At 25.5% G+C, this 27,671-nt stretch overlaps 2 protein-coding genes across 2 annotated transcripts in view; both read left to right on the top strand.

The window, feature by feature from the left end:
• LOC101235093 (serine/threonine-protein phosphatase 2A 56 kDa regulatory subunit gamma isoform) overlaps window positions 1-25,023 on the top strand; it is a 61,194-nt gene extending 36,171 nt beyond the window's left edge. Inside the window, exons 9-16 of the mRNA XM_065804836.1 lie at window positions 1,602-1,764; window positions 4,403-4,453; window positions 7,086-7,205; window positions 7,465-7,592; window positions 16,572-16,673; window positions 18,699-18,771; window positions 22,427-22,552; window positions 24,673-25,023. Coding sequence (XP_065660908.1) covers window positions 1,602-1,764; window positions 4,403-4,453; window positions 7,086-7,205; window positions 7,465-7,592; window positions 16,572-16,673; window positions 18,699-18,771; window positions 22,427-22,552; window positions 24,673-24,828 — 919 coding nt within the window. The 3' untranslated portion in view covers window positions 24,829-25,023. The remainder of the gene's footprint in view (window positions 1-1,601; window positions 1,765-4,402; window positions 4,454-7,085; window positions 7,206-7,464; window positions 7,593-16,571; window positions 16,674-18,698; window positions 18,772-22,426; window positions 22,553-24,672) is intronic.
• Window positions 25,024-25,974: 951 nt separating this feature from the next.
• Window positions 25,975-26,931, top strand: LOC101235186 (enolase-phosphatase E1). Its single transcript, XM_065804837.1, has one exon. The coding sequence runs from the start codon at window positions 26,037-26,039 to the stop codon at window positions 26,784-26,786; it is 750 nt and encodes a 249-aa protein (XP_065660909.1). The 5' UTR covers window positions 25,975-26,036; the 3' UTR covers window positions 26,787-26,931.
• The last annotated feature ends 740 nt before the right edge of the window (window positions 26,932-27,671 follow it).

Consider the following 27,671-nt stretch of genomic DNA (forward strand, 5'->3'; position numbering starts at 1 on the left):
CAAATTACTTACAAATTTGATTTACTAATTTAAATTAAATAATTATGTTTCTATAAAAATGGCAGATTGAACATTGTTATTTTTTGTATATATATATATATATATATATATATATATATATATATATATATATATATATATATATATATATATATATATATATATATATACACACACTATTTATTTTTTATTGACAATTTTTGTTATAGGTGCTGGAAAACCCCACAAAAATGTATTTGGTAAACTAAATGAACTTCAGTTGCATGTTGAATCTTTTTATTTTGGCGAATTAGTTGAATTTAGAGGAAATCAAGGGTCAAAAATTGACTGCAATTTGGTTTATGTTAAGAATACAAGTGATTTTGTTATGAATATTATAAATGAAAGGAATCTCAACTCTTTTAAAGCATTTGTGAATATAGCTGTAGATAGAGGTGGTGGTTTCTGGAAGGTTGCCTGTAATGTGTTCGACCCTGATAATCTGCGTTCATCTTCTTCAAAGTATCGAGATAGTGGAGTTCAACGTATACAGATCTTAGCTATAGTTGAAGATGTTCCTAAATCTAACTGGAATTTAGGATTAATCATATCAAAACTTAAGCTGGAAGAAGTTGAATTTTATATGGCTTTTGACTTAAAATGTGCTCATGCTGTACTGGGTTTGTCTTCACACTCTGGGAAATATGCATGTTTGTATTGTACAGGATTATGTTCTTTAACCTCTGGAGATCTTAGACCGTTTGGAAATCTTGATAACTGGTCTCAGAAATATAATAATGATGTCCAACCAAAAAAATGTCAAGTTATACGAATGTTATTAATAAACGGTCAATTTATATAGATGAGGACCCTGATACATTAATTGTTCATAAGATAGCTCCACCAGAACTGCATTTAATGATGGGGGCAGTTGGAGTTTTAGGCAAAGTATTGCTAATTATGTACGATCCTGGATTTAAAACTTGGCTATCTTTATGTCATATTATTTTTCAAGGCTACCATGGAGTTGGTTGGGACGGAAATAACTCAACTCCAAAAGATTTTTGAATGAAATTCAAATTTCATTTAAAAATCTTTTGGAGTTAAGAACTGGTGACCATGTAAACAATGCCCCCCCCCCTTCCCCCAACTAAATCAAATGGGTTCATTTCGGGTTTTTTTCATACTTAGCACGGGATTTCGATTTTTAACTAATTTGTTTATAACTGCTATATATTAGTGGAGACTAAATCAGTCAGAATTTTTCAATTGACACACATTTCAACCTGGCGGTCAAATTTCAGAGCAGTGAAAGTAGATGCAAACATTAAACTGTATCTATTTCAAACATAAGCCCTGATTGGTTGATTAGGAACAAATTGAGACCAATATTTTTACTATATAGCCTCACATAAAAGTGACTGCATCATTTTAAAAATCAAAATTCAAATTGAATATACTCTAAAACCTATTCTTTTCAGTCCTTGAAAGTGGTATTTGTATCCAAGTTTGAAAATTTACCTAAAATATTTGTCAAAAAATTTTTGTTTTTAATTCGAAACTAATATTTTAAAAGTGTGATTATTGTTGTTTTAACATTTTTATTTCTTAAAATTTTTTAGCATTATCAATGGTTTTGCATTACCTTTAAAAGAAGAACACAAAATGTTTTTGTTAAAAGTTCTTCTACCTCTGCACAAGGTTAAAGCTTTAAGCATGCACCATCCACAATTAGCATATTGCGTTGTTCAATTTCTAGAAAAAGATCCTACTTTAACAGAGCCTGTATGTTTTAAGATGTTTTAAAGTTTAAGTTTTTTATATTCAACTAAACTACTTTATTTGTTTTGGAAAGTATATTTTTAATAATATAATTTTAATAATAATATATGTTTTTGTATATATTAGTATTTTTGATCAATCTTTACATTGTTTCTTAACATAAAAAAAGGAGGAAAAAAAGAAGAAAAATGAAAACAACAGTTTTTGTAAATTTTTTTCTTTGTTGTTTATTTTAGTTTAATCATAAGAATAGTTTTAAAAAGTTAAAATAAATTCAAAATTCTGATATCCGATGAAAGATTAAATTGCAAATGCGCCTTTGGTTATACACATAAAAAAGTATCAACCTCATTCAAAAAATATATTGTTGTATCACCCCATTCAAAAAACATTTTTTTGCTCACCTAACAAGGTGTTACAAAGTAACTTATTAAAATATTAAAATGCTTCAAAATCTATTATTTGTTTAGTTATTTGTAAAACAAGTTTAAAAAGAATTAACTTAAAACTTATATTTTAAAATCATGATATTTTATAAGATTCTATTCTAAAATTGCAATATTATGTTTTAGTTCTTTTTATTGTGACTAATACAGAAGTTTTTTAAAGCGATTATAAAGAAATTTATATATTTTTATAATTTATATATAATTTAAAGCTTATATTTTTTGGTTTTCGAAGTGAAAGTTTTCTGTTATGTTTCATAAAACCCTTTAACCACTCTATAACTACCTGTTTCTATACATTTAATTGGATATTTGCATAATGAAATACTAATTTCCTTGCTTGTTTATATGACAACCCATAATTAATATAGAGCTTTTTATTTTAACATTGTCTCCTCATCTTTATTAAATAGTTGTGAAACAGTATACTTAGTTGTAAACCCTTAAGTAATAAACTTTTTTTTTAATTTTCTGTCATGTGTTTTATAATTATTAGCTGCTTGGTTCTTCTTCATAAAGCCATTCACAACTTGGACAAAGCATTATTATTATCTCCTTTTTTGTTTTTTTTTTTTTTTTTTTTTTTTTTTTTTTTTTTGTAATTTTGAGCCATTTTTATCTTACAACTGTTAAAAAGCAATGTTCTTATTAAAAGGTTTAAATATGAAGTTTAAATTAATTTTGTTATACCAAGCTTACAAGGTGGTGGCGGAAGTGTTGGTATTTGGGGCTGCTTTAATTTTAACAGAGTAGGCATGTGGGAGATTTATACAGGCAAAATTTACAGCCAATATGATTGACTTGGCCAATATGATTGCCAGATTTGAAACTAATTGAATCTATTTTTGTTTAGATAGACAAAAAATTATTTAAAGTTTGAATAAGGTCCATAAATAACTTAAAGCAAATAATAGATACCATTTGAAGAAGAGTTCGAACCAAATCTTAATGAGCTAATTTATATATATATATATATATATATATATATATATATATATATATATATATATATATATATATATATATATATATATATATATTGCGGTAATGATAGTGCAGTAGTAATTTATATATATAAATTACTACTGCACTATCAATACCAGGGATGTGGTGGCAGATCCCCACCACGTCCCTGGTAGTACCGCACTCAACTTGTTTCTCCGCACAGCGGCCTTGTTCGTTAAAGGTTCGTGTTTCGGAGTTATAGAGTTGAGAGAGGGTTATAACCACTATTAAGTAGGCTCCTTATCTGTAGTGGCCTTCTCGGCCTTGAGGAGGTGAATAACCAAAATATATATATATTCCCATATTATGACTGAATCAACATTTAGTTGACTTTTCGATTTCAAAAATGTATTAGTCAATTTTATTCAACTTTAGAAAATATATTAGTCGATTTAGTTAACAGTCTAATTATTTTAAAGTCATTACAACACTAGTAAAAAGAACCAAAGTAAAAATGTAAAAGATTAAATTTTATCTGTTTAAAAAGTTATGACAATCTAAAGTTGAATATTAGGATGAAAAAAAACAAAACACTAGAGTTTCTCAGTCTTCTCATGAAAATGTTCTGAACAAAAAAAGGTTATTGATCTGTAGCTTTGAGAACTGGTTATTATAGGGATATATTATATTAGGGATGAACAGTTTAAAATTTAATACATTAAACATTAGGGTCAGGGATGTACAGGAAGAGTTAAAAATATACAGAAAGAGTCAAGCAATGAGAATTAATATTTCTTTTGATTAATAATTATTCCAAGAAAAAAGATGAAAAATACTTTTAAAAAAAATGTTGAAAGTTTCTTGAGATAAAATTTCTGCGTTTTGCTTTTTATCATTTAAAAAAATTTTATTTAAGAATTTCTAATCACTAATTATTTAATAAAACTCTTCAAATTAGCTTAGAAAGCTAAAGCAATAAAATTTAATTGCTGAAGCAAATTAACAGTGCAAGAAAGAAAAAGAAAGATTAAATTGATATAATAAAAAAGATTTAATTGATATAATATTTAAAAGATATAGATGAGAGTGTGAGTGTGTGTGTGTGTGTGTATGTATGTGTGTGTGTTTAAATATATTATGTGTATACAAATATCTTTGTGTACTTAGCCTTGCATGAAATGTTGTACTGAAATATAAAAAAGATTTATTATGACAATTTCAGTTGAAGCTTTAATTTTTCTTATTTTTAGTGCATCATGGGATTAATCAAATTTTGGCCTAAAGTTCATAGCACAAAAGAGGTATAACTAATAATTTTAGGTTATTAGAAAGCTTAAATGTTAAGGTTAAAGTTAACTTTATTTTATTTAAAAAAAAATAACAATCAATAATTTAAAATTTACCGCTAATAAAAGCAAATAGTTTTTCAAATTTTAATTCATGTGTTTTTAAAGTGCAAAGAAATATTTTTTCTAAGTTGTAAAGAAATAAAAATCCTTTTCTAATCCACATAAACATAGTACCAAATAAAGTGTGCATGAGCACACTTGGTGTGTCATGCGTGTCAGTGTTTATAATATATATATGTATTGATATAATATTGTTTTATATTTGTGATATATATGTATTAAGTTAATATATTGTTGTATTGATATTATATTATATTGTATTATAGTGTTGTATTAATATAATAGTATTATATTTATATATTGCTATTATACTGATATAATATTTTCGTATGTTTTTGGCATTCCAAAGGAAAAAATGCCAAAATGATAGGTCATTTGTAGCTCCGTTTTTAATAAAAATTATTTTTAGTTTTTTCAAATTACTTTGTAACTAAATTTATCAAAATATGCAATATGATTAGTTTTTTATTATTGTTGTTATTGATTATTATTGATTTTTTATTATTGTTGTTATTGATTATTATTGATTTTTTAGTATTGTTGTTATTGATTATTATTGATTTTTTATTATTGTTGTTATTTTATTATTATTGATTATATATAATTATTGTTGTTATTGATTATTATTGATTTTTTATTATTGTTGTTATTTTATTATTATTGATTATATATAATTATTGTTGTTATTGATTATTATTGATTTTTTATTATTGTTGTTATTTTATTACTGTTGTTATCAATTTCAATAAAGTTTTAACATTATTGTATTTTAGAAAAACATACATTAACATCATGATTACTAAGGGTTTTAAAATTGTTTCAATAGTAAAATAAAATGATAAACATCTTGCTTTATAATCAAAAATTATGGTTGTTTCTAATGTCTAATAACAAATCTGAAACTAAAATATATCTATAAAGCTAAAACAACTTCAAAATACAGCATGATAAAAGAGACAAATTAAGCAAATGAATAAAAATCATAATGCAACAACTTTATAAAAGTTGTAAAGTTGTGAAAATGTTACAAAAACAAGTATTATTGTTTTTAATTGGTGCAAGTTTATCCTAAGATAATTATAATCAAATGAGGTTTGCAGTCAAAACTCAAGTATTAATATTTTTTCTTGCCTAAAGTTGGTAACAGATACAGAATCTTAAATAAGTGAAATTTAGCAATCAGTGAAATATTGCAATCAGAAAATTGCATTAAAGTAGAATAGAAGCATCTATTGATATACTATGAAAGTTATTAATAAATTACACCATGACCTTATTTTAAAATGTTTAATGCACATTTATAGTTCCAATGGCAGCATACAACTAATTAATTCTGTTAAAATTGAAAACAATGTTGTGGAAAATTTTTCTTTTTTTTTCTTTATCAAAAAAAAAAAAAAAGTGGAAAAGCAAGGTTTGAACCACGACGATCCACTTCAGAATACTGCCACTTGACCGCTTTGACCAATAAGACGTATTGTTCAATGAAAGTTTTAAATGTATTAAATGAACAAAAGACTTTATAAAACAGTAAATAAATGCTATAAATAATCCCCCCCCCCCCCCCAATCTTCCTTTTCACCCTAAACAAATTTTCAAATCAAACGTTTTACCATATTTTACTTTTAAATAACTTATAACAAAGTCACTTCAAATATCATCCATAATTTACTGATTCAAAAGCTGTAGCAAAAGTCCCGTATTACACTAACTTTTGATACATTGCTCACAAATCATATCAAATTTAATTGCTTCTGCTTGCATTCTATCTGAAGAAGTAAAGATTTTTTTTAGACTACACAATGTCTGTAATGACATCTTCAGACCTATCAAGTTTAAGATTTCAATTCAAAGGAATTCAATGGAAAAAGAAACGTTAAATATATATATTTTTATACAAGTAAACATATATAAACAATTACACATATATTTATTTACGTAGCCATATTTAAACAATTATACAAATAATTTTATTGGTACACATATAAGCAGTTATACATATTTTTACGCCCACAGATATTCAAGTAATTATATATATATATCTATATGAGTTCACATAAACAAGTGTACATATACAATTATTTATATAGGCAGGTACAAATATATATAATTATACATATACGAATATATTTAATTATACATATATTTATATGACTAAGTATGTTTAAGCAATCAAACATATATCTATATAAGTTCATGTAAACATTATTTTATGACAGTTATGAGACTTGTGATACAAATTGTTTTAGCTTATGTTATGTTTTTTTATACTTAGGTTATGTTTTTTTATACTTAGGTTATGTTTTTTTATACTTATGTTATGTTTTTTTATACTTAGGTTATGTTTTTTTATACTTAGGTTATGTTTTTTTATATTTATGTTATGTTTTTTCATACTTACGTTATGTTTTTTATACTTAGGTTATGTTTTTTCATACTTAGGTTATGTTTTTTATACTTAGGTTATGTTTTTTATACTTAGGTTATGTTTTTTTATACTTAGGTCATGTTTTTTTATACTTAGGTTATGTTTTTAAACGAATTAGAAGAAATTTTAGATGTAATTGAACCTAATGAATTTGTCAAAATAGTTGAACCTTTATTTAAAAAATTGGGTCAATGTGTTTCAAGTCAACACTTTCAGGTGTATATTTTTATTTTATATTTTTTATCTTGTTTTACTATTATTTTTTATATTTAAAAACCATATTTCAAGAAATGAATATTTTAAATGTTAAATGTAAAAAAATTTTTTTTTTTCTTGTTTAATATTTAATTTATGTTACTTTGGTTTTTATCTATATAGATAAAATTTAATGCTATTTAAAAAAACTTTTTTTGTATAATTTTAAAAATTTTATTAGCTTAAAAAATTATTTACTGTTTGTTTTATTTTGGTGCAGGTTGCTGAGCGAGCATTATATTATTGGAATAATGAATACATAATGAGTCTGGTCAGCGATAATGCAACAAAAGCTATACCAATAATTTTTCCTTATCTATATAGAAATTCTAAAACTCATTGGAACAAGTATGTTATTTTAACTAAAGTATTTTTACATAAACATATATTTGATAAAATAAAAAAATGATTATGTTTCTATTCTATTTACTGTTTCAACCTCCCAAGTTCAAAGTATAACCTCCCAAGTTCGAGTTATAACCTCCCAAGTTTGAAGTATAGCCTTCTAAGGTTAGTTTGCAATATAGCGTGGGCAAGCAAACAACTATCCTCATCAAAAAAAATTTATAGCAAACAAGAACAAGCTGACAAACCTCTAATGCGTATACGAGCTTAACAGATAGATATGCGAAGCCTTTACTAAAAGAAATTAATGCTTAAAGATGTATAAAAACTAAACATTTATCAAAATTTATTTTTTGTTTAAACTTTATATTAACATGCTTTCAACATTTTTTAGCCACATTTCTTTTTAATTATTATTATAATGATAAGGGCATTTCTGTTATCCCAGCTCTCTTGCATAATTCAGATTTTGTTACCTCACCTAAAAACAAAACTGAGTTCTTTGCTAAGAACTTTTCATCAATCTCATCTCTTGATTCCTCTAATCACATCCTACCTGATATAGCCAACAAACAGCTTAGACTTTTCTAAATCTTGTGGTCCAGACAACATACCTGTTATAGTCTTGCAAAAGTGTTCTCCCAAGTTGTCGTCAATACTTTCAAAACTATTTAACAGGTGCTTATCAGAGTCTTGTTTTCCAGCCTGCTGGAATATGGTATCCCTATTTTTAAAAATTCTGGAGAGCGATCTGACTTGTCTAACTACTATCCCATTAGTCTTCTTACTATCATAAGCAAGGTTTTTGAATCTTTAATTAACAAACAATCTCTTATCTTGAATCTAATAACTTACTTTCTGATCATTAATTTGGTTTCAATCTTCTCGTTCTACTGCTGATTTGTTAATAACTAATAGGTTTTATTGTGCATTAGATAGATGTGGAGAGACATTGTAAAAGTATTTTTGAGTGGACCACAAAGTAAACGTAAATTCTAAATATTTTTTGTGAGGACCAAAAGGTAAATGTAAATTTGAAATATTTTTGTGAGGATCCCAAGGTAAACGTAAATTTGAAATATTTTTTCAAATATTGAATTTTAATTTTAATTATTTTTTTTGTTTGTTTAAGAAAACAAAATTTTAAATCATAAATTAAAAATGTAATTTATGCTAGAAAATTATGTTACACTAAATCTGTGTTAACCAATTTGAATTTGAATCACTAAAGAGATTAAAGTTGGATAAAACTTGGTTTGTTCACCAAACTCAATGGAATATAGTAGAAGCATTTTATAAGGTTTCATATATAGCACCAAACAAAAGATCTCACACAATGGCTGAGGAAGTTATACTTCTATGTACAAAAAAATTGTTAGGTTATTATTTAGAGGGGAAGCTGTAAAGTATATAGACAATATACCTTTATCAAATATGGCAGTCAAACAAAGGATATTTCATGAAACATTAAAGAAAATGTTATGTTGAGTTGGATGATTCCACAGATGTAGTTTAATGCCACAATTAATTGTACTTTGTAGGTATATTCATAATAACAAATTCAGGGAAGAATTTTTGCTCTCTTCCTTAAAACAACGACAAAAGTAACTGATATTATGGAAATTTTAAATCAGCTTTTCAATGACAATCAATTACAATAGAAATATTTGTTAGGACTCACTACTGATTGGTTGTGAATTATTGCCATTATTGCTTATAAGTCTGGATTGCTGACATGGCTGAAAGAGACTGCTCCATATGTACTTAATGTACACTATTTTATTCATAGACAGACTTTGGCAACCAAAACTTTTAAAACTGTTTAAAACCTGTATTTAAACAATTCTTAAAATAGGTATCATATAAAGTCTCCTACTCTAAACATTTAACTTTTAAAAAAATTTTGTTTTGACTTGGATATTGAACACAATAAGTTATTGTTTTCTACTTTTGTGCTGTGGATATTTGCTGGAAATTTTTTGAAAAGATTTTTCAAGCCTAGTCAAATGAAAAGTGCACCGGTAGATTATTGAGTTTGATATATTTGAAATAGCAACTGCTTATCTTGTGGACATTGTGGATTATTTTAACTTTTAATTTAAAACTTTAATAACTTTTAATTTAAAACTTTAAGGCAAAAATGTAATTACGCACTCAGATAAACTAAAGGCATTTATTAAAAAAACTATATAACTCAAACTATATAAAATTAATGATGGACATGTAGATATGGATGAATTAGTAGTTGACATTTAATCATTTTTGAAAATTTAAATAATGTAATCGGGAATAACATGTATCTAAAAATTATGCAACTGGGGTTGAAATTTGATCGGGGCTGGGGCCGGATATGATAAAATAAAGCAGGGGCCGGGTTTGTGACCAGGGCTGCATAAATATTTATGCATCCTAAATTATATTTTTTTAATTTAAAATTAATGTTATATTTTGTATATATTTCAATTTTTTTTTAATTCTACCTTTACCATTTAATCCTGAAGCTGCTACTTCTCTATATGCTGATACCTATCACTTTAATCTTTTCTAACAAACATTGTTTGATACAACGTTTTTTTCTTATCTGTCTTTATAACTCTTACCCATCTTCATGTTTTCTTTTTATATACGACCTACAACATTTTAAGTCTTCAGTTAACCATTTCCTAACTTTTTAACCCTCTATTTTAAAGTAACTCATAACTTAATAGTGGTTGCTTGAAACCTTGTTGGAAGTAAATAAGAGTATATATAAATAATAATAAGTAAATAAGAGTATATAGAAATATATAAATATATGCCAGTATTTAATAAATAGTAAATGTAAGTATAAAATTATAATATATAAAGTATTATAAATTTTTTTCTAGCCTCAGCTATCAACCCCTGCTAAATTGATAAAAATAAAGCTTGCAAAAAATCTCACTTTTAGTTAGGGCTGGGGCCCCAGTCACTTCTTATCCATCCTATTTATTAAAACTAAAAATAGAAATGGACCCTATATCAATACAGATATTAGATGTGCTCTATCAAAAACTAAACCAAACTTTCAGAGATTAATTGCTGGTAAGTGCTAGAATTCACACAAAAAGTGCTAGAATTGAATAGTATCATATATAAACTAAATAAGATAACATAGACTTTGTATCATATATAAACTAAATAAGATAACATATTTTTGTGTCATTGATAGTCTATTCAAAAATACATTAAATAAGATATTATCCCTTTAAATAAAAATTACATAAACAAAGTGTAGTAATAATTTTTAAAAGCAAAGGGGTCAATCAAGGTTTTATGACATAATTTATGTAACATAAAAAAATAAATAAAAAAGTTTCATTGAAACTACTTTACTCTTAGTCTATACTTACTTACTTAGTCTATTTTTTAAATGCCTTCTTTTTTTTTTGTCTGTCATAATATTGAAAATATTTCAACCCACTATTTTTTAAAGTAATCTATTAAAAGTAAATATTAAGTTTTTAATTTTTTTTTTTTAAATGCTTAAATAATATTGTAGAAATGAAAATCAAATAATATAGTAAAATGAAAAAAAAAAACAATATAGTAGAAATACAGGATCTGCCAGATCAGGGAAATCCGGGAAAAGTCAGGGAATTTAGATGTCTTCAAAAAAATCAGGAAAATTAGGTCAAAATATAGAAAAACCAGGGGAAAAATCAGGGATTTTATCACTTATCTTATTTTAGAAGCTCTTTAATTATAAGTCTTTTTTTTTTTAAACACAAGTTTAGCTCTAAGAAAAGCCATTATTTTTTTTGAGCTTGATTAGTAGCTAGCTTTTAGTAAGTAACTAACTAGTACTAACTAACTAGTACTAACTAACTAGTACTAACTAACTAGTACTAACTAACTAGTACTAACTAAATAGTACTAACTAACTAACTAGTACTAACTAACTAGTACTAACTAGCTAGTACTAACTAACTAGTACTAACTAACTAGTACTAACTAACTAGTACTAACTAACTAGTACTAACTAACTAGTACTAACTAACTAGTACTAACTAACTAGTACTAACTAACTAGTACTAACTAACTAGTACTAACTAACTAGTACTAACTAACTAGTACTAACTAACTAGTACTAACTAACTAGTACTAACTAACTAGTACTAACTAACTAGTACTAACTAACTAGTACTAACTAACTAGTACTAACTAACTAGTACTAACTAACTAGTACTAACTAACTAGTACTAACTAACTAGTAGCAAGTAATAACTAGTAGTAAGTAATAACTACTGTTATTAGCTAGTTATTAATTATGTTATTAGCTAGTTGTTTTATTTTTTTTAGACTAGAACAAGTTTAAGTAAATTAAATAGTAAACTCAACATATTTTGATGATCAGTGGTTACAAATACCAGAATATAAAGCTTGGTTAATGAATGGGGTACAAATACCTTAGCAAAATGTAGAGTTCGTCCACATCCAAGAAATACAATTGAACTGTCTAATATGGGCCAGGGAGCGTTAAAAAATCATTCAACAGGAAAGAAGCATTGTAAGCATTTGTCTCTTCACTTAAAAACAACATGTATACCATTTATCAATGTGTCAAAAAATATATTAAAATATAAAAGTTTCCACTCTTTAGTAGTATGTTGTGTCAGATTCGGTTATTGATGCAGAGATCAGATGGACTCTTAAATATGTTTTGTCATCATTTTCTTTTCGATCCAGTGATGGACTTTCAGTTTTGTTTAAATCAATGTTTCCTGACAGTACTATAGCTGAAAAGTTCTCTCTTCAAAAAGACAAATGCTCATATTATATAAATTTTGGAATAGCTCCCCATTTTATGCTGTTTCTTTCTATGAAAGTCTTAACTCAGTTGTGCAAATGGGGCAGATGGATCTTGTTGTTAATTATTGGGATAGTGTTTTAAACCGTGTTTGTACTCGTTACCTAGATTCAACCTTTATTAGACATAGTCAAAGTAGAGATCTTCTGCATAATTTTTTGTTGGGTTTGTAATCTTTGAATAAAACCAATCTTATTCAAGTATATGTGGATGGCCCAAATGGAAATTGGGCCTTCTACTCTGAGTTACAAAACTATTATACCAAAAATGACATTAACAAACTAAAGAATGATAGATGAATTGAATTAAGACCACAAGATTCAACTGGATCTTGTGGTCTTCATTCGATTCATCTATCATTCAAAACTGGGGAAAACAAAACAGACTGGGGCTTATTAAAAAGATTTTAAAAGTTCTTTATAAACTTCTCCATGATTCTCCTGCAAGACTAAGGATTCTCTAATTCTAGCATAATTTTATTTCTTTGCTCATATAGCTCATATTATGCAATCCTTTTAAACCAAATATCAATATGCTAAACCTATGATGCCATTTTTATATGAAGAACCTTTATCAACTATTAAAAGACATAATGTCAAAGTTCATTATAGCTGATATTTTAGATCAATGTAAAACTGCAAATAGCCTCTGTCAATGGGATTTTACTAAAGAAAAAAACTATTTAAAAAAGTCAGATATTGGATGTGGAGCCAGCACTGTTATAAAGAAAAAAACTAATGATGAAATCACTCCAAAAGTTATTTATGTTTTTAACTATAGTTGCATGTGTTTTCTTCAGTCATTGACGCGTAAGTTTGTGGAAAAATTGTCTTTAAAATATGCCATTGTGCAAAATGTATAATGTTTTCACCCAGAAATAATGTGAAAAAATGGGAAAGGAAAGGATAAGTGATTCGGTTGATAACTTGATTCAATTGCATTGAGTTACCCAAAAAAGTGGGGATGAGGTAAATACCGAATTCAAGAGATATTTAGAAAAAATTGTCTCTAAAAACAGGGAACTTTTCATGAATTTCAACAAAATAGTTGATAGATTGGATGAACTCTTTTTTTCTGAAGTTGGTGGTTTAGATGATTATCCAGCCCTGTCCAAATTAATCAAAATGGTGTTGACTCTTTTTCATGGTCAAGCAGCGATTGAAAGAGAGTTTTAACAAGATTATGTTACAACCTGAGAGAATCTGTCAAAAAATCACGGAATCAACAAAAGATTGAAATGGCTGCTCGAAAAGAAACTGAGCTTACAGATGCTCGAAAGCGAAAAAGTGACTTACTTGCTATAGACATAAAGGACTTACAATATAAAAGGGTTATTCTGGAAAAAGTAAAAAAAAAACAAACACTAAAAAGTGATTCAGAAGCAATTCTTGTGAAAGCTGCAAATGATGTTGAAAAACCTCTACTTATGCTATTGAAGCAGAAGTTATTCTTGAAAAAAGGAAAAAGAAGAAAGAAGAGACATTTAAGAAAATTAAAGAACTTTGAAATTTTAAATATTAGTTTATTATTATTTGTAAACAGTAAAATCTAAATTTATATATGTATTTAAAAGCATGTTATATAAGTTATTATTTATTTTTGAAAAAACTTTTAATATTTATGTGGCAATACTTTTTCAGTCTTTTTAACAAGAAATAAAAATTTTGTTTAAACTTTTATCATTTTTTTTTTTTTTTCTGAACCATTTGGTGTATGTCTGTTTTTCATCTTTTAAATATATGTTGATTTTAGCTCTATATTATACTTTTACATTACTTGTGTAATTCAGTTTATTTAGTTCTGAATGCTATTTATCAAAACAGTTTATAGAGTCAATAAAAACATAGCATTATTACATTTTACTTTGATTAAATTTTAAATGTACTTTAATAACAATAGTAACAATGACAACATACTAACAATACTTTGAAAAATGTAATAATGATGCTTTATTTTGAACTGTACATGATTTTTCCATGTATTATTCCCAAATCCTTTTTAAGTATGGAAAAGAGGTTGACGATCAGGGAAAAGCAATCTACCATCAAGGAAAAGTCTGGGAAATCCACCTTAAGATTTTGGCAGACACCCTGAAATAGGAAAAAAAACAATGTAGTAAAAATGAAAAAAAAAAAAAGCATTATAGTAGAAATGGAAAAAAAAACAATATATTAGAAATGGAGTCAAGATTTACTTATTTTTGTGGGTATTTGTAAATATGAATTCTTTTTAAGGTCTTTCAAATGGAAAAATACATTTTTTGTAATTCATAATTCTTTTAAAATTTTTATTTAACCCTTTGGCTGCTGGATAAAATTAAAAGATGTATAGAAAAATTCAACTAAAAAAACCAAAAATGGAAAGAAAAAAACAATTTTGAGATTTGTATACCATTTTTTATTTTATAACATCTACATAATTTATAAACAAAAAATTTAAGCCCTCATTGTATAAATAATGAATGGTATTTAGAAAAGCAATAATTTTTGCAATGAAGGTCATAATCTTAAAGATCAGCCACCCTCAAACGGAAAAGCCACAATCGCGGCTCGCCGCAGTCAAAGGGTTAATGTACATATGGACTGGGATATTATTACAGGAGAAGAGTCATTTTTATTTAAGACAATTCGAACACAATTAGGTACTAACAATAGTTGGGCTGGTTAGTTAAAGTTCTAAAATGTCACTGGTTTGAGCCAAAAATTGTGTTCTACATTTACAAAGCACACATTTTGTTCATTTGGCTCAAAAATGGGATTAGTGGTATTCCCATTTTCGAGCCAAATGATCTAGAATCTTAAAAATGATTTGAAACCTAATACATGCAAAATAAGTAAGCTAAAACTCATAACAGGTTAAAACATGGTAATTATATTATCACAGATTGCCTTAGTTGGCAAAGTTACAAGAATGTACCAAATGGCATAATTATTAGCTCCACCTGATTTTTGGTTATTTGAAGAAAAAATTAAAAAAACCAAGCTACTTTGAAAAACACCCAAAAAAGGGTATAGCAAATGGCTTGAAAGGATACAACTTTTTTATCACAATTATGGACATTATTTTGAAAATTTAAAAACAAAAATTTATAAAAGCTTCTTTTTGTTTTTTTTTATAGGCCAAGAATCTTTTCTACCAACCTAACTAGTATAAACTATTTAAATATTCAATAAAGAAACTAAAATAGTTGTTTAAAGTTAAATGCACCATATATTGCTTACATGCTTCATAAGTACAATGCTCCACATTTTAAAAATTAAAGCCTATGGTTCGTTATTAAAGTTATTGTGATTGACATCATTGTTTTCTTTTTTTCAAAAGTTTTAATTTTTAACACTATTTTTAGCATTAAAGTTCTGTTTCAGTTTGTAAATGTTTTTTTTTTTTTTTTTTTTGTTAATAACTTTTAAAATTTTTATTTATAAGTTTGTGTCTGAATTTGTTGTTTAAATTCACTTTAGTACTCTTTAAAGCATTTTCTTTCAATTATTAATAGAAAAACAATGAAAAACTAATTTTATTTTGGATTTTTCTTTCACATCAAAAATATTTAAAAAAAATGTCACTTACAATTCTCACAATCTTGTAAACCTTTCTTAATTTCTTATGGTGTCATCTCTTTTATATTCATTTTTGCATTAAAATTATTGGATTTTTACATGTTTCCCATTAAATTATTTGCATTTTTATGGCCTATATATCAAAAATTAGCTTAACTTTATATGATACACCCAATATAAATATAATCCACTTAACTTTATATGATACACCCAATATAAATATAATCCACTTAACTTTATATGATACACCCAATATAAATATAATCCACTTAACTTTATATGATACACCCAATATAAATATAATCCACTTAACTTTATATGATACACCCAATATAAATATAATCCACTCAATAAAATATAATGCAACCAACAAAGTATAATGCGCCTAATAAAATACAACGCACCCAATAAAATATGATTTACCCAATAAAATATGATTCACCCAATAAAATATGATGCACCCAATAAAATTAGATGCATCTAATAAAAGTTTTATTAATTTTCAGTATAATTCATATAAATATGAATTTTATTGTTTACAATAATAATAGTTGTTTAATATATAACTATTATGTTTTTGCTTTTTTTGTTTAGAACTATTCATGGGTTAATATATAATGCCTTGAAACTTTTAATGGAAATGAACCAAAAATTGTTTGACCAATGTGCACAACAATATAATTTTCAAATAGAAAGGTTGCCTTTTTACTGTCTAAGTTATATTTGCTGTCTTGAAATGTTCAGTTATATTTGCTGTGTTGAAATGTTTAGTTATATTTGCTGCGTTGTAATGTTTAGTTATATTTGCTGTGTTGTAATGTTTAGTTATATTTGCTGTGTTGAAATGTTTAGTTGTATTTGCTGGAAATCAGTAATAAGCTTTAATTTTCCTAGATAAACTTTAATTTTGTAAAATAAATAAGAAATACAAAAATAAAAAAGGAATTCAGATAATAATTACTATAGTAATTGATTTTTATTTTAAGCTATTTTTACTTTTTTGCCCAAATAAGTTATACATAGTTTGACCATGGCAAAGTAATTACAACAAATGCAAGTCTAAAGTTTAAATAAATTATACATAATTTGACCATGGCAAAATAATTACAACAATTGCAAGTCTACAACAAATTACAACAATCGCAAGTCTAAAGTTTTCTCATTTAATGTTAATTGATAAAGCTGTGTTGATCCAAAAAAAAAGTTACAATCAATAAAGTGGTTTTAATTCAAATGAAGTACTTGAATAGTTTTGTACACAGCTAAGTCTAATTGTCTTATACACAGCTAAATCTAGTAGTCTTGTACACAGCTGGCGGCAAATATTGTATTACATGTCAATACTATTGCTTTTCAAAAAATTCTTTTTCGATAGAGATTTTGTATATAAGCAATAAGTATTGCTTATATACAAAATAAAAAAGATAATAAACAAATGGCGCCTTTAAAGTTTATAAAATGTTTTTGAAAAATAAAATCACTCGTTTAGAAAAATGCATTTAACTTTCAAACTGGTACAAACAAATAAAATAATAATAAATAAAAAATTGTCAAATTACGTCGTTTATAATTGTTTTGAAAAGATGTTACTAATGGTGCAAGATGTTGTTGCCACTAAGGAATTCAAAATAAAAAGAAATTATATTTATAATCTTACAGTTGGTTATTTATAAGTATTCTGAAAAGATATGGTATATACTGATTGTTATACAGTTGAGTATTTTGAAAAGATATGGTATATAGAATATTAATTGGTACCAGATACAAAATCTGGTACCAATGAATATATATTCTGCCTAATATTATAAAATAAAAAGGGTATAATATAATAACATTTGATTGGGTGTTTATAATAACATTTGATTGGGTATTTATAATAACATTTGATTGGGTATTTATAATAACATTTGATTGGGTATTTATAATAACATTTGATTGGGTATTTATAATAACATTTGATTGGGTATTTAATATAATAACATTTGATTGGGTATTTAATATAATAACATTTGATTGGGTTAATTGTTTTGAAAAGATATAACGATTAGTACAAGTTGTTATTACCACTAAAAAATATAAAACAAAAATGATTAGTCAATTATAATTATTTAGAAAAGATAAAAATTCCATTGCTATTAAATTTCAATGCTATTAAAGGCTAAAAAAAATTATAAAAGATAGTTAACTAAAATTGTAATCATTTGAAAAGTGTAGCACTATTGGTACCAGAGATCTATGTAACTTAACATTACAATATAAAAAAGATTTATTATAAATAAAAAGATAAATATAAATTGCATAGAATTGCATTTTACGCAATTTATCCAATTTATATTCATATTGAAACAATGTAGTAAGGTACAACAATACCAGTAGTAAGATATGCAAATACAAATACAACAATACCAATTTACTACAAAAATACAATTTTTATTGCACCTTTTATTCAACTCCAATTTTTTTAATTTTTTATTCTACTCAAAACTTTTTTGTTTTTTTTTTGTTTTGTTTTTGTTTTTCAATTTTATATGAATTTAAAATTTTTTATAAATAGCAAGTATATTTTTTATGTTTAAACTTTTGTAGCAATTTAAAAAAAAAAATTAATATAAAATGTAAAATTAATATTAAACGTAAAATGCATACAGTGTAACACCTAAAAACAAGCCCTGTGTATGCACAAGCATACACAGGTTTGTAACAAACTTTTTCTTTCTTTAGCGAAGAAAGAAAATTTAAAGAAAGAGAATTTGCATGGCAAAGAATATTTGAACAGGCGATGGAAAATCCAATTGTATGATTTATATATGTGTTTTTTTAAGGCTGGTTATATATATATGTTTTTTTAAGGCTGGTTACATATGTATATATTTTTTAAGGTTGGTTATATATATGTTTTTTTAAGGCTGGTTATATATATATGTTTTTTTAAGGCTGGTTATTTATGGAGTAAATATTATAGCGTAATATCGCATATTTTTTTTATTAGTTTTATAAATTTAAGAACTCTTAAATCCATAAATACATTATTGGTATAAGTAAAATCAAAGATTGACTATATTACTTGTGTAACTGATTTCATTATTAAGAAAAGTTTTTTTTGTTGCAATTATTTGGTAGTCTAATTTTATGCTTGTATATATAGTATTAGATTTTGCTACTCGTTGTAGTTAAGGCACTTTTAAAATATTATAGCGTCTGTATGATATTTTGTTGACTGTGACGTATTTCTGTTAAATGATTATTCCTGTGAATTATGAAAAGACAAAAAAAGTTAAAATGATAAATTTTGTGGTATCATAAAGTATAAATGTTAGTAACAAAAAAATCTAGACTGAAGATTCTTTTTTTTTAATTTCTTAAAATCACAACCACTGGTCCTAATTTGAATAAGATTTTAAATAAATACGTTTTTTAGGTGAAATGTACATCGTAGTTTAATAATATGATCTGTTCTGATCGGTTGATTGGCAATTTCTCTTAATTATAAGCTCTTTTTTGGAATTCTAGTATTTTTTTGTGAAAATTGATAGAAGTATTGAATTTTGACAACTATATATAGTTAAAATATGTCAGAACCGATTAGAACTAGGATCTATAGTGGGTTTAGGCACTTTTTCAAAAGATTTTAACTAAATTTATGTTAGCACAGATGAGCGAAAGTAATCTAAAGACTCCAAAATGGTATTCTTTAAATTCACTATTAGGGGCAGTAAAAAGGTTTTGAAAATTATATTTAAAAAAGTAAAGTTTCATTAAATATTGAAAAAACCTGAACCAAAAAAAATTTTAACATCTAAAACTCTTGTTTGGGCATAATACGCTGATAAAATCATGCTAATTCCAAATAAAAGAATTCAAATAATTTGTAAAATGCCTACACCGAGTAGGTAAGGTGTCCACTTTACAATTTTTTCACTCTACAATTGTTAACTAATATTGTAGGGAATGTATCAACATTCTATGTTGATTTTTGCTAAAATATGACCTATATATATATATATATATATTTATATTTATATATAATAAATATATATATATATATATTTATATATAATAAATATATATATATTTATATATGATTTAAATGTTGACATCTTGTACGAGAGTATGTATATATAAACTAATTTAAAACATCAGATAATACGAATTCTCTCAATACTAAATAATTTATTTGAAATTTTTGCCCAATTATAGGCACTGGCATCATCAGCATATAATATAACATAATTACAAAAATTGTGACCGTTAAATAACAACAAAAATTTTTTTAAATTTTGACGTCACCTTTATAATGGCTTCTTTTACTTAAGTATGAAAAAAATGAAGTCATTTTTATTTCCCAAACATTTTTTTCGAACGTGATAAGAAATATATATATATATATATATATATATATATATATATATATATATATATATATATATATATATATATATATTTAGTGGGCAGCCAAATTATTAGTTACAGTTTGTTTTTCCACAAAAACTACAATTAAATATAGATTTTAAATGAGTAAACGTGCTTCTACTATTACATTCTCAAAGATTTTAATGTCAATAATAGTTTTTTACATTTTTTTAATGAAGTTGTAACATTTGTAAATAATTGTGGTAATTTTTAGCATTGATAAGCTAGAATATGCAAAAACCTGTGAAATATGTCTTTTTGTATATTCTTTGCAAAATTATTATTTGTGCGACAATGCATGTATAATAAATGAAACTTTTGTCAACTGTTTGGTGTTTTTATGACTCTGACTCATTTTTATTCATCAATTAGTGATGTATAAAAATGTTCAAATATTTTTAGTTAATTTTAACTAAAAATATTTGAACTTTGGTGCCTAAAAATGGGAAAAGCTAAAGATATATCAAACAAAAAAGTTTCAGTAATATCTGCTTCATTAAAACATTTAAATCACTCCCAAAGAAAAATTGCAAGTTTAGTTAAAGTTTCTGTGATGACAGTAAGCAGAATTGAAGGTAAACTTGATAAAAAAATACCTGTACTAAGTGCCAGAATTGGAAAATCTGGGAGGTCATGCATCGCCACCCTGAGAGATGAACAGGCAATTTATTACATTTGTGTTAAAAACCAAAGAAAAAGTACAAAAGCAGTTACTAAAATCATACAAGAAACCAGTATCAAGATTTCTAACAAAACTACAAGGCATTGAATAGCAGAACTGGGGTTTAAATGCTATAGATCTTCGAGGAAACCTAAACTTATGTCAGCAATAAAATTAAAATGCTTCACTTGGGCTAAACAACACCAACATCTCTGCTGAAGATTGGGAAAATGTAAGTAAATGCTTATTTAACTGTTTATTACAACAGCATCACTGATTAAAACATTTACATGAGTTTTTATATTATTATTTTTATTTGTTTTCAGGTGTGTTTCACAGATGAGTCCCAATTTGAAATATTAATGGATAATTCTTTTTTTATTAGACGAAAAGTAAAAAAGATAAATATTATACAGACTGTGTTATGGAGACGGTAAAACGCTCTCTAAAGGTGATGGTGTTATCAGTTGTAAGTGGTAAGGGCAGTAGCATTCTTTATATAGTTGAAGGGATGTAAAACCAGGATAAATATAAAAAAGTATTAGCTACCAAATTATTTCCTCAGTAACATGATTGGTTTCCTGCTCCATACAAATGCATCTTTATGCATGATTCTGCCCAATGCCATTAAGCTAAATCAGTGACAAGATATTTAGATTCAAAAAATGTTACTGTTTTACCATGGCCTGGCAATTCTCCTGACTTAAACCTAATAGAGAACGCCTGAGAGCTTTTAAAGTGGATAATTGGGCATGATACTAAAACCAACAAAAAAATTCTCATAGATTCACAAAATAATCTCTCGCATAATGATCAGGAATTAAAAGCAAATATAAAGATTTGCAACTAAAGTATGCCAAGAAGGATACAAGCAGTAATTGATGCAAAAGACACCCCAACAAAATACTAAAAAGTATTTTTTATTATGAGTTTTTATAAATGCTTAAAATTTTATTATGAGTTTTTATAAATGCTTAAAAATAGTAACAGTGTTTAAGTAAGTGTTTTATTTTAAAAATATATATATTTCTTTAAGCTAGTAGCACTAATATTTATATAGAAATTTAACATAAGAATACGTAAAAAAGCTTATAATGATTAATATAATATTTTTTGCAAGTGTAACTAATAATTTGGCTGCCCACTGTATATATATATGTATATATATGTATATATATATATATATATATATATATATATATATATATATATATATATATATATACACATATATATACTCATATACATATATATATACATATATATATATATATATATATATATATATATATATATATATATATATATATATATATATATATATATATACTTATATATATACTTATATATATATATATACACATTGTGTTATTTTTAGAGTTCAACACATTTAAAAATTGATTTTGAAGTACTGCAAGATTTACCAACTGTAGCTCGTCATCTTGAAAATTTACAACGAGAGAAACTTAAGGAAGCCATTGACATAGATTTATTGCATTTAGAGGTTTGTGTAATTTTTTTGGTCTAAAAACAAATTTGGTTTTAAAATCATTAATAAATGATGCACTAGTTTGCTCACAAAATCATTGCTCAGTTTTTAATATTAAGGTCTAATGCAAATGCAATAGTGATGAAACCCCAACAACAACAAAAAGCTTATTGTAATAAATATTTTTCATATATACACTGTCTGCCAAATACAAATCCTTAGTTGATTTATGTACTACTATTAAAAAGAAATACGCAAATTTAGGCAAAAAAATATGTTTGTTCAGTAACTATCCAATAAAGATATTTCAATCAAAGTATGATTTATCAGAAATTAATTTGTCATGCAATTTTTAGATTTTTTGTCAAGAGAATTCTTTATCTATTGAGGCAATCCGTTCATGAAGCCGAAATTTTAGAATTTTATAAGTTAATTTGTAAGATCAAAAGTCAGTTTAAAAACCATAAAGTCGAATTCATAGTGTACATTTTAAAGGGCTAACACCATCAACTGAATGGGTGGTAGATCAAACCTAGTATACCTGTTTTTTTAAATCTGTTGTTGTAAATCTGTTCTTGTAAATTGTTTTAATAGCAATTTGCAGTATGATGCTTTGTATTTTTATGTTAAAAAATAACTTGTTGTATCTGTGTACCCATCCTAGTCCTTTTTTCATTTATAATTCAAATGTTTAACTATTGTAAGTGATAGATTCACAAGGCTTAGGTCGTTCATAGTATCACGACATATTACAGCCATATTTACTACAGATCTAAATATAAATTATATACTTAAATATATTTAAATAGTAAATAAATTACCTCTAAATACAAGTTTATGTGCTTATCAACTAAAATGCTTGCGTTGTTGCATACAAATTAGTAAGATTAAAATCATCGAGATGCATTAACAAACAATGACAGCATGAAAGAAAAAAAGATAAATACTATGGTATTTTTTTACTTTTTATATCCTAGAACTTTGTCTTCTCCAAGATTCAAAAAAAAAATTTGATAATTTTTGATATGAACAATTCGATTTTAGCAAGAGTTAAAAAATAACGTTGCGACAATAACCATTTTACAGAAGAAAAAGGAAAGATACCATTTCTTAATAAGTTTAATATAAATTTAACATCTATCATAATGTTTAATTAAGTAAATTCTTAAGTTAATTTAATCTTCTTTACAGAGGTTTTAGTATACCCTATTTCAAGTTCATTGAGTTTACCCTCTGTCTATATGTATGTATTAACAGTACATATATTGAATGAGTTTAACAATACTTAACTAAGTGATTATTAAATAGTTGAGAATATTAACATTTGACTAGTTATCTAGTATTGAAAAAGATAAAATTGTAATCTTTAAACTGGATCAAAATTCATCAGCGGATTTCAATTTCATCTTCCAAATCTCTTGGTATTTTAGGTTATTTTCCTCAAACACTGAAAACGTCTTCTAGGGGTTTTCAGAGGCATCAAAAAATATTTTTTATACATTTTTAGAACCATTTTGTTTAAAACAACTTTATCAATAATGAACAATAAATCATTCGTATTGTTTCTTGTTAACATAAAATATTTTTGTATATATATCTAAATATGTCAAATAAATTAGTATAATAAATAAAATGATCAATGTTCTTGAAGATGGGAGTAATAATATATACTCGTTAGTTAAGAATGTTGATCAAATCTTTCCTTCAATTCGTCAAGGCTTCTTGATGAAACTGCTCAGTCGTCTAGAAAAAAAGTGATGTTTTTGATTAATAAGTTTTATGGCATGATTTTACTACTAAAGTGATTTTAAAGTATAGTAACTAACTTATGCTTTTATTTCCAAAACTTAGTTTTCTGTCAGCCATTGAATGTAACCGTTTTTTAAATAAATTTTAAATAAAATGTTCCATTCTATACTTAAATGTAACCTTACGTGTATGTATAAAATACACGTACACGCGTGCGCGCGCATTCACCTATATGTATAATATAAGAGTTTATATATATATATATATATATATATATATATATATATATATATATATATATATATATATATATATATATATATATATATATATATATATATATGTATATATAAATATATATATACATACATACATATATATTTAAGGTTGAACATTCGGCATGTAAGAGTAACAATCTTAGTTCAAATGAAATGGTTCTTCGCAGAAAATCTGAAGTTCTTACTTATCCTTCAACGTTCCAAGCACTAGAGAAGCATAAGCACCCGGACGGACAATTTTTTAGACAACCGGAATCTCCATAGTTTGTTTTGTTTAATTAACTAGGTGATTTACAAAAACAAATTTGTAAATGTGGTTTCTGTAATTTATTTATTAAACTTCTACGTCTTACTTTCAATGTACTCACGCATATTATCTATTTATTTTGAGACATTACTTAACTTTTTGCAGCTTTTTATGTTTACGGTAATAAATGCATCTAAATTTTCAACACTTTATACGACTAAAGATCTCTTACCTAGATCTAGAATATATATATATATATATATATATATATATATATATATATATATATATATATATATATATATATATATATATATATATATATATATATATATATATATATTGTGTGTGTGTCTATTTTATATGCGGCTTTTGATTTGTTTTCATTTTTAGGCTCACTTCTAGTTAACTAGACTGTTTTTTAAGTAGTATTTTTGAAAAATTAACAATTTAAATAAAGTTTTCTTTAAAGTGATTTTAGTAAATAGAATACAAAAGAAAATTTTTAACATCAATTTGCTTGGTTTTTAACATAAAAAAACTGTTTTGTAAAATAGTTTTTTTAAATTTTTGATCCATGCTCGTGCGACCACGGTTTTTATCAAGGAATGACTTTTTTCATTATAAAATTTAGAGGTTAAAATTTTGAAAATGTTACATTCTTTTCTTCTTTTTTTTAACTTGTAAAAAAAGCAATGTTTTATAATAATTTATGTGTTTATTTGTATTATTTGTATATATGAAATTTGAGTGATCATTATGTATATATATACACACGCATCACTTCTATATCGTGACTGAATCAAGTCGTTATACAAGCAAATCAAATATTTATTTCGACTCTTCGTATTTTTATTACTTCACTTCGATTGTTTAATAAATATTTACTTACATATATGTGTATGTGTATATATATATATATATATATATATATATATATATATATATATATATATATATATATATATATATATATATATATATATATATATGGTTTTGATTTGATTTTGTCGAATTTGAAAACACTGGGATGGATTTTTTTGCAAAAATTAATAGTTTATAATAATTTTATAATAAATTATAAAAATAATTTATTTTGAAAGGTTTGTTTTGTTTTATATTTAAATGTAGACAGTAGCAACAGCTAAAGATGTGTCATGATTTTGGTTTTAGTTTTGTAGATATTTTAAACCTGATTTTAAAAGTAATTTTTTAGGAAGTTAATATGACAAATGAAAGTTTTAAATCCATTCTTATTGACATTGAAGGAACAACTGTCCCAATATCGTTTGTTAAAGATATTTTATTTCCTTATGTACGTATACATTTACGTCAGTACCTAGAAAAAGAGTTTTCAAATGATGAATGTCAAGAGGTACTGCATGATTTGTCAAATCTCGCTCTTGAAAATGGTACACTTCCAACAATCAGTCTTAATGATGAAAAAGAAAAAGTCATCAAAGATGCTTTAGATAATGTTTTTTGGCAAATGGATTCTGATATGAAAACAACTGCACTAAAGAAACTACAAGGTTTAGTTTGGAAAAGCGGGTTCAATAGTAAACAGTTGGTAGGAGAGGTATTTCCTGATGTTGTTCCTGCTTTAAAAAAATGGAATGATGATGGCATAAATTTGTACATTTACTCATCAGGAAGTGTAAACGCGCAACAATTATTATTTAGATATTCTGACCAGGGTGACATGCTTGAGTTTTTCAAAGGTCACTTTGATACAGCCATTGGATCTAAAATTGAAGAGGAATCCTATTTAAGAATTGCTGAGGAGATTAAAACAGCTGTTGAGGATATACTTTTTTTAACAGATAGTGTAAACGAAGCCAGGGCTGCAACTTCTGCAGGGATTAAAACTGTTCTTTTGATTAGACCTGGTAACCAAGATTTGCCTCCTGAAATCGAGTTCGAATGCGTAAAATCATTTGAAGATATTTCCGTTTTCAAAAATACAGCCTGTTAAATTAACGTTTTAAAAATAAAATTGTATTAAATTAAAAGCTATCATTTACTAATGTACTAGTATCTATTTGGACATTATAAGCCTTTTATGTTTATAAAAATATTGAATAGCATACCTTTTATTTTATTTAAAATGGTTTATAAAAGTCTAAACGCCTAATTTTTTTTACAAACTTGTTAAAGGGGAGAAAGAGATAAATACACTGCGCACCTAAGATTATTTGTATAACAAAACCGCTCAAAATTATTTAATGAATTTTTTTCAATTGATTTATCATATTTTAAAAATTAAAATGCAGTTTAAAAGATTATTCTTAATTGAAAAACTATTAACTCTATACTATAAGCAAACGTAGCTTATGACTCTAAAACTGACTAAAATCTTTTATAACGCGAATTCTCCTCCGTCCTCCCTCCCCCTCTTCAAAAAAAAATTAAGTCTAATAAGAGTTTTAAGTCACCACGGACAATCGTCAAATGACTTTATCATGTAATCAAAATTTGAAATCATGTTCTTTGTCTTAAGCTATCAAAATTGATAATTAAATTGTGGATATAAAGAAATAAAAACTTTAGAAATAGCAAGTTAAATAAAAAAAGATTTCCACTGAAAAATTATTTTTACTGAATGTTTGTTACTACTAGTCTCTGCTTTGAATGCTTTTGAATTTAAAAGTAATTTTAAAGTATTAAATCCAATAAAGCGTTAGTTTTAGACGATATAAATAGTAACATAGTTACTAATTCGTACAAAATCATAATTCAATGTTATTGCTCCTAATTGTCCAATTAATCATGGAGTTTTTCCATACTAACTGATGGTAACTAAAGTTACCCCGATATTTAAAAGTGGTGAATTACCAAGTGTTAGTAATTATCGTTAATT

Source organism: Hydra vulgaris, chromosome 09 (assembly GCF_038396675.1).
Source record: "Hydra vulgaris chromosome 09, alternate assembly HydraT2T_AEP".
Taxonomy (NCBI): domain Eukaryota; kingdom Metazoa; phylum Cnidaria; class Hydrozoa; order Anthoathecata; family Hydridae; genus Hydra; species Hydra vulgaris.

What these genes read in the sequence shown, in the direction of transcription:
- LOC101235186 (XM_065804837.1), top strand. Translation starts at nt 26,037, where the DNA reads ATGACAAATGAAAGTTTTAAATCCATTCTTATTGACATTGAAGGAACA.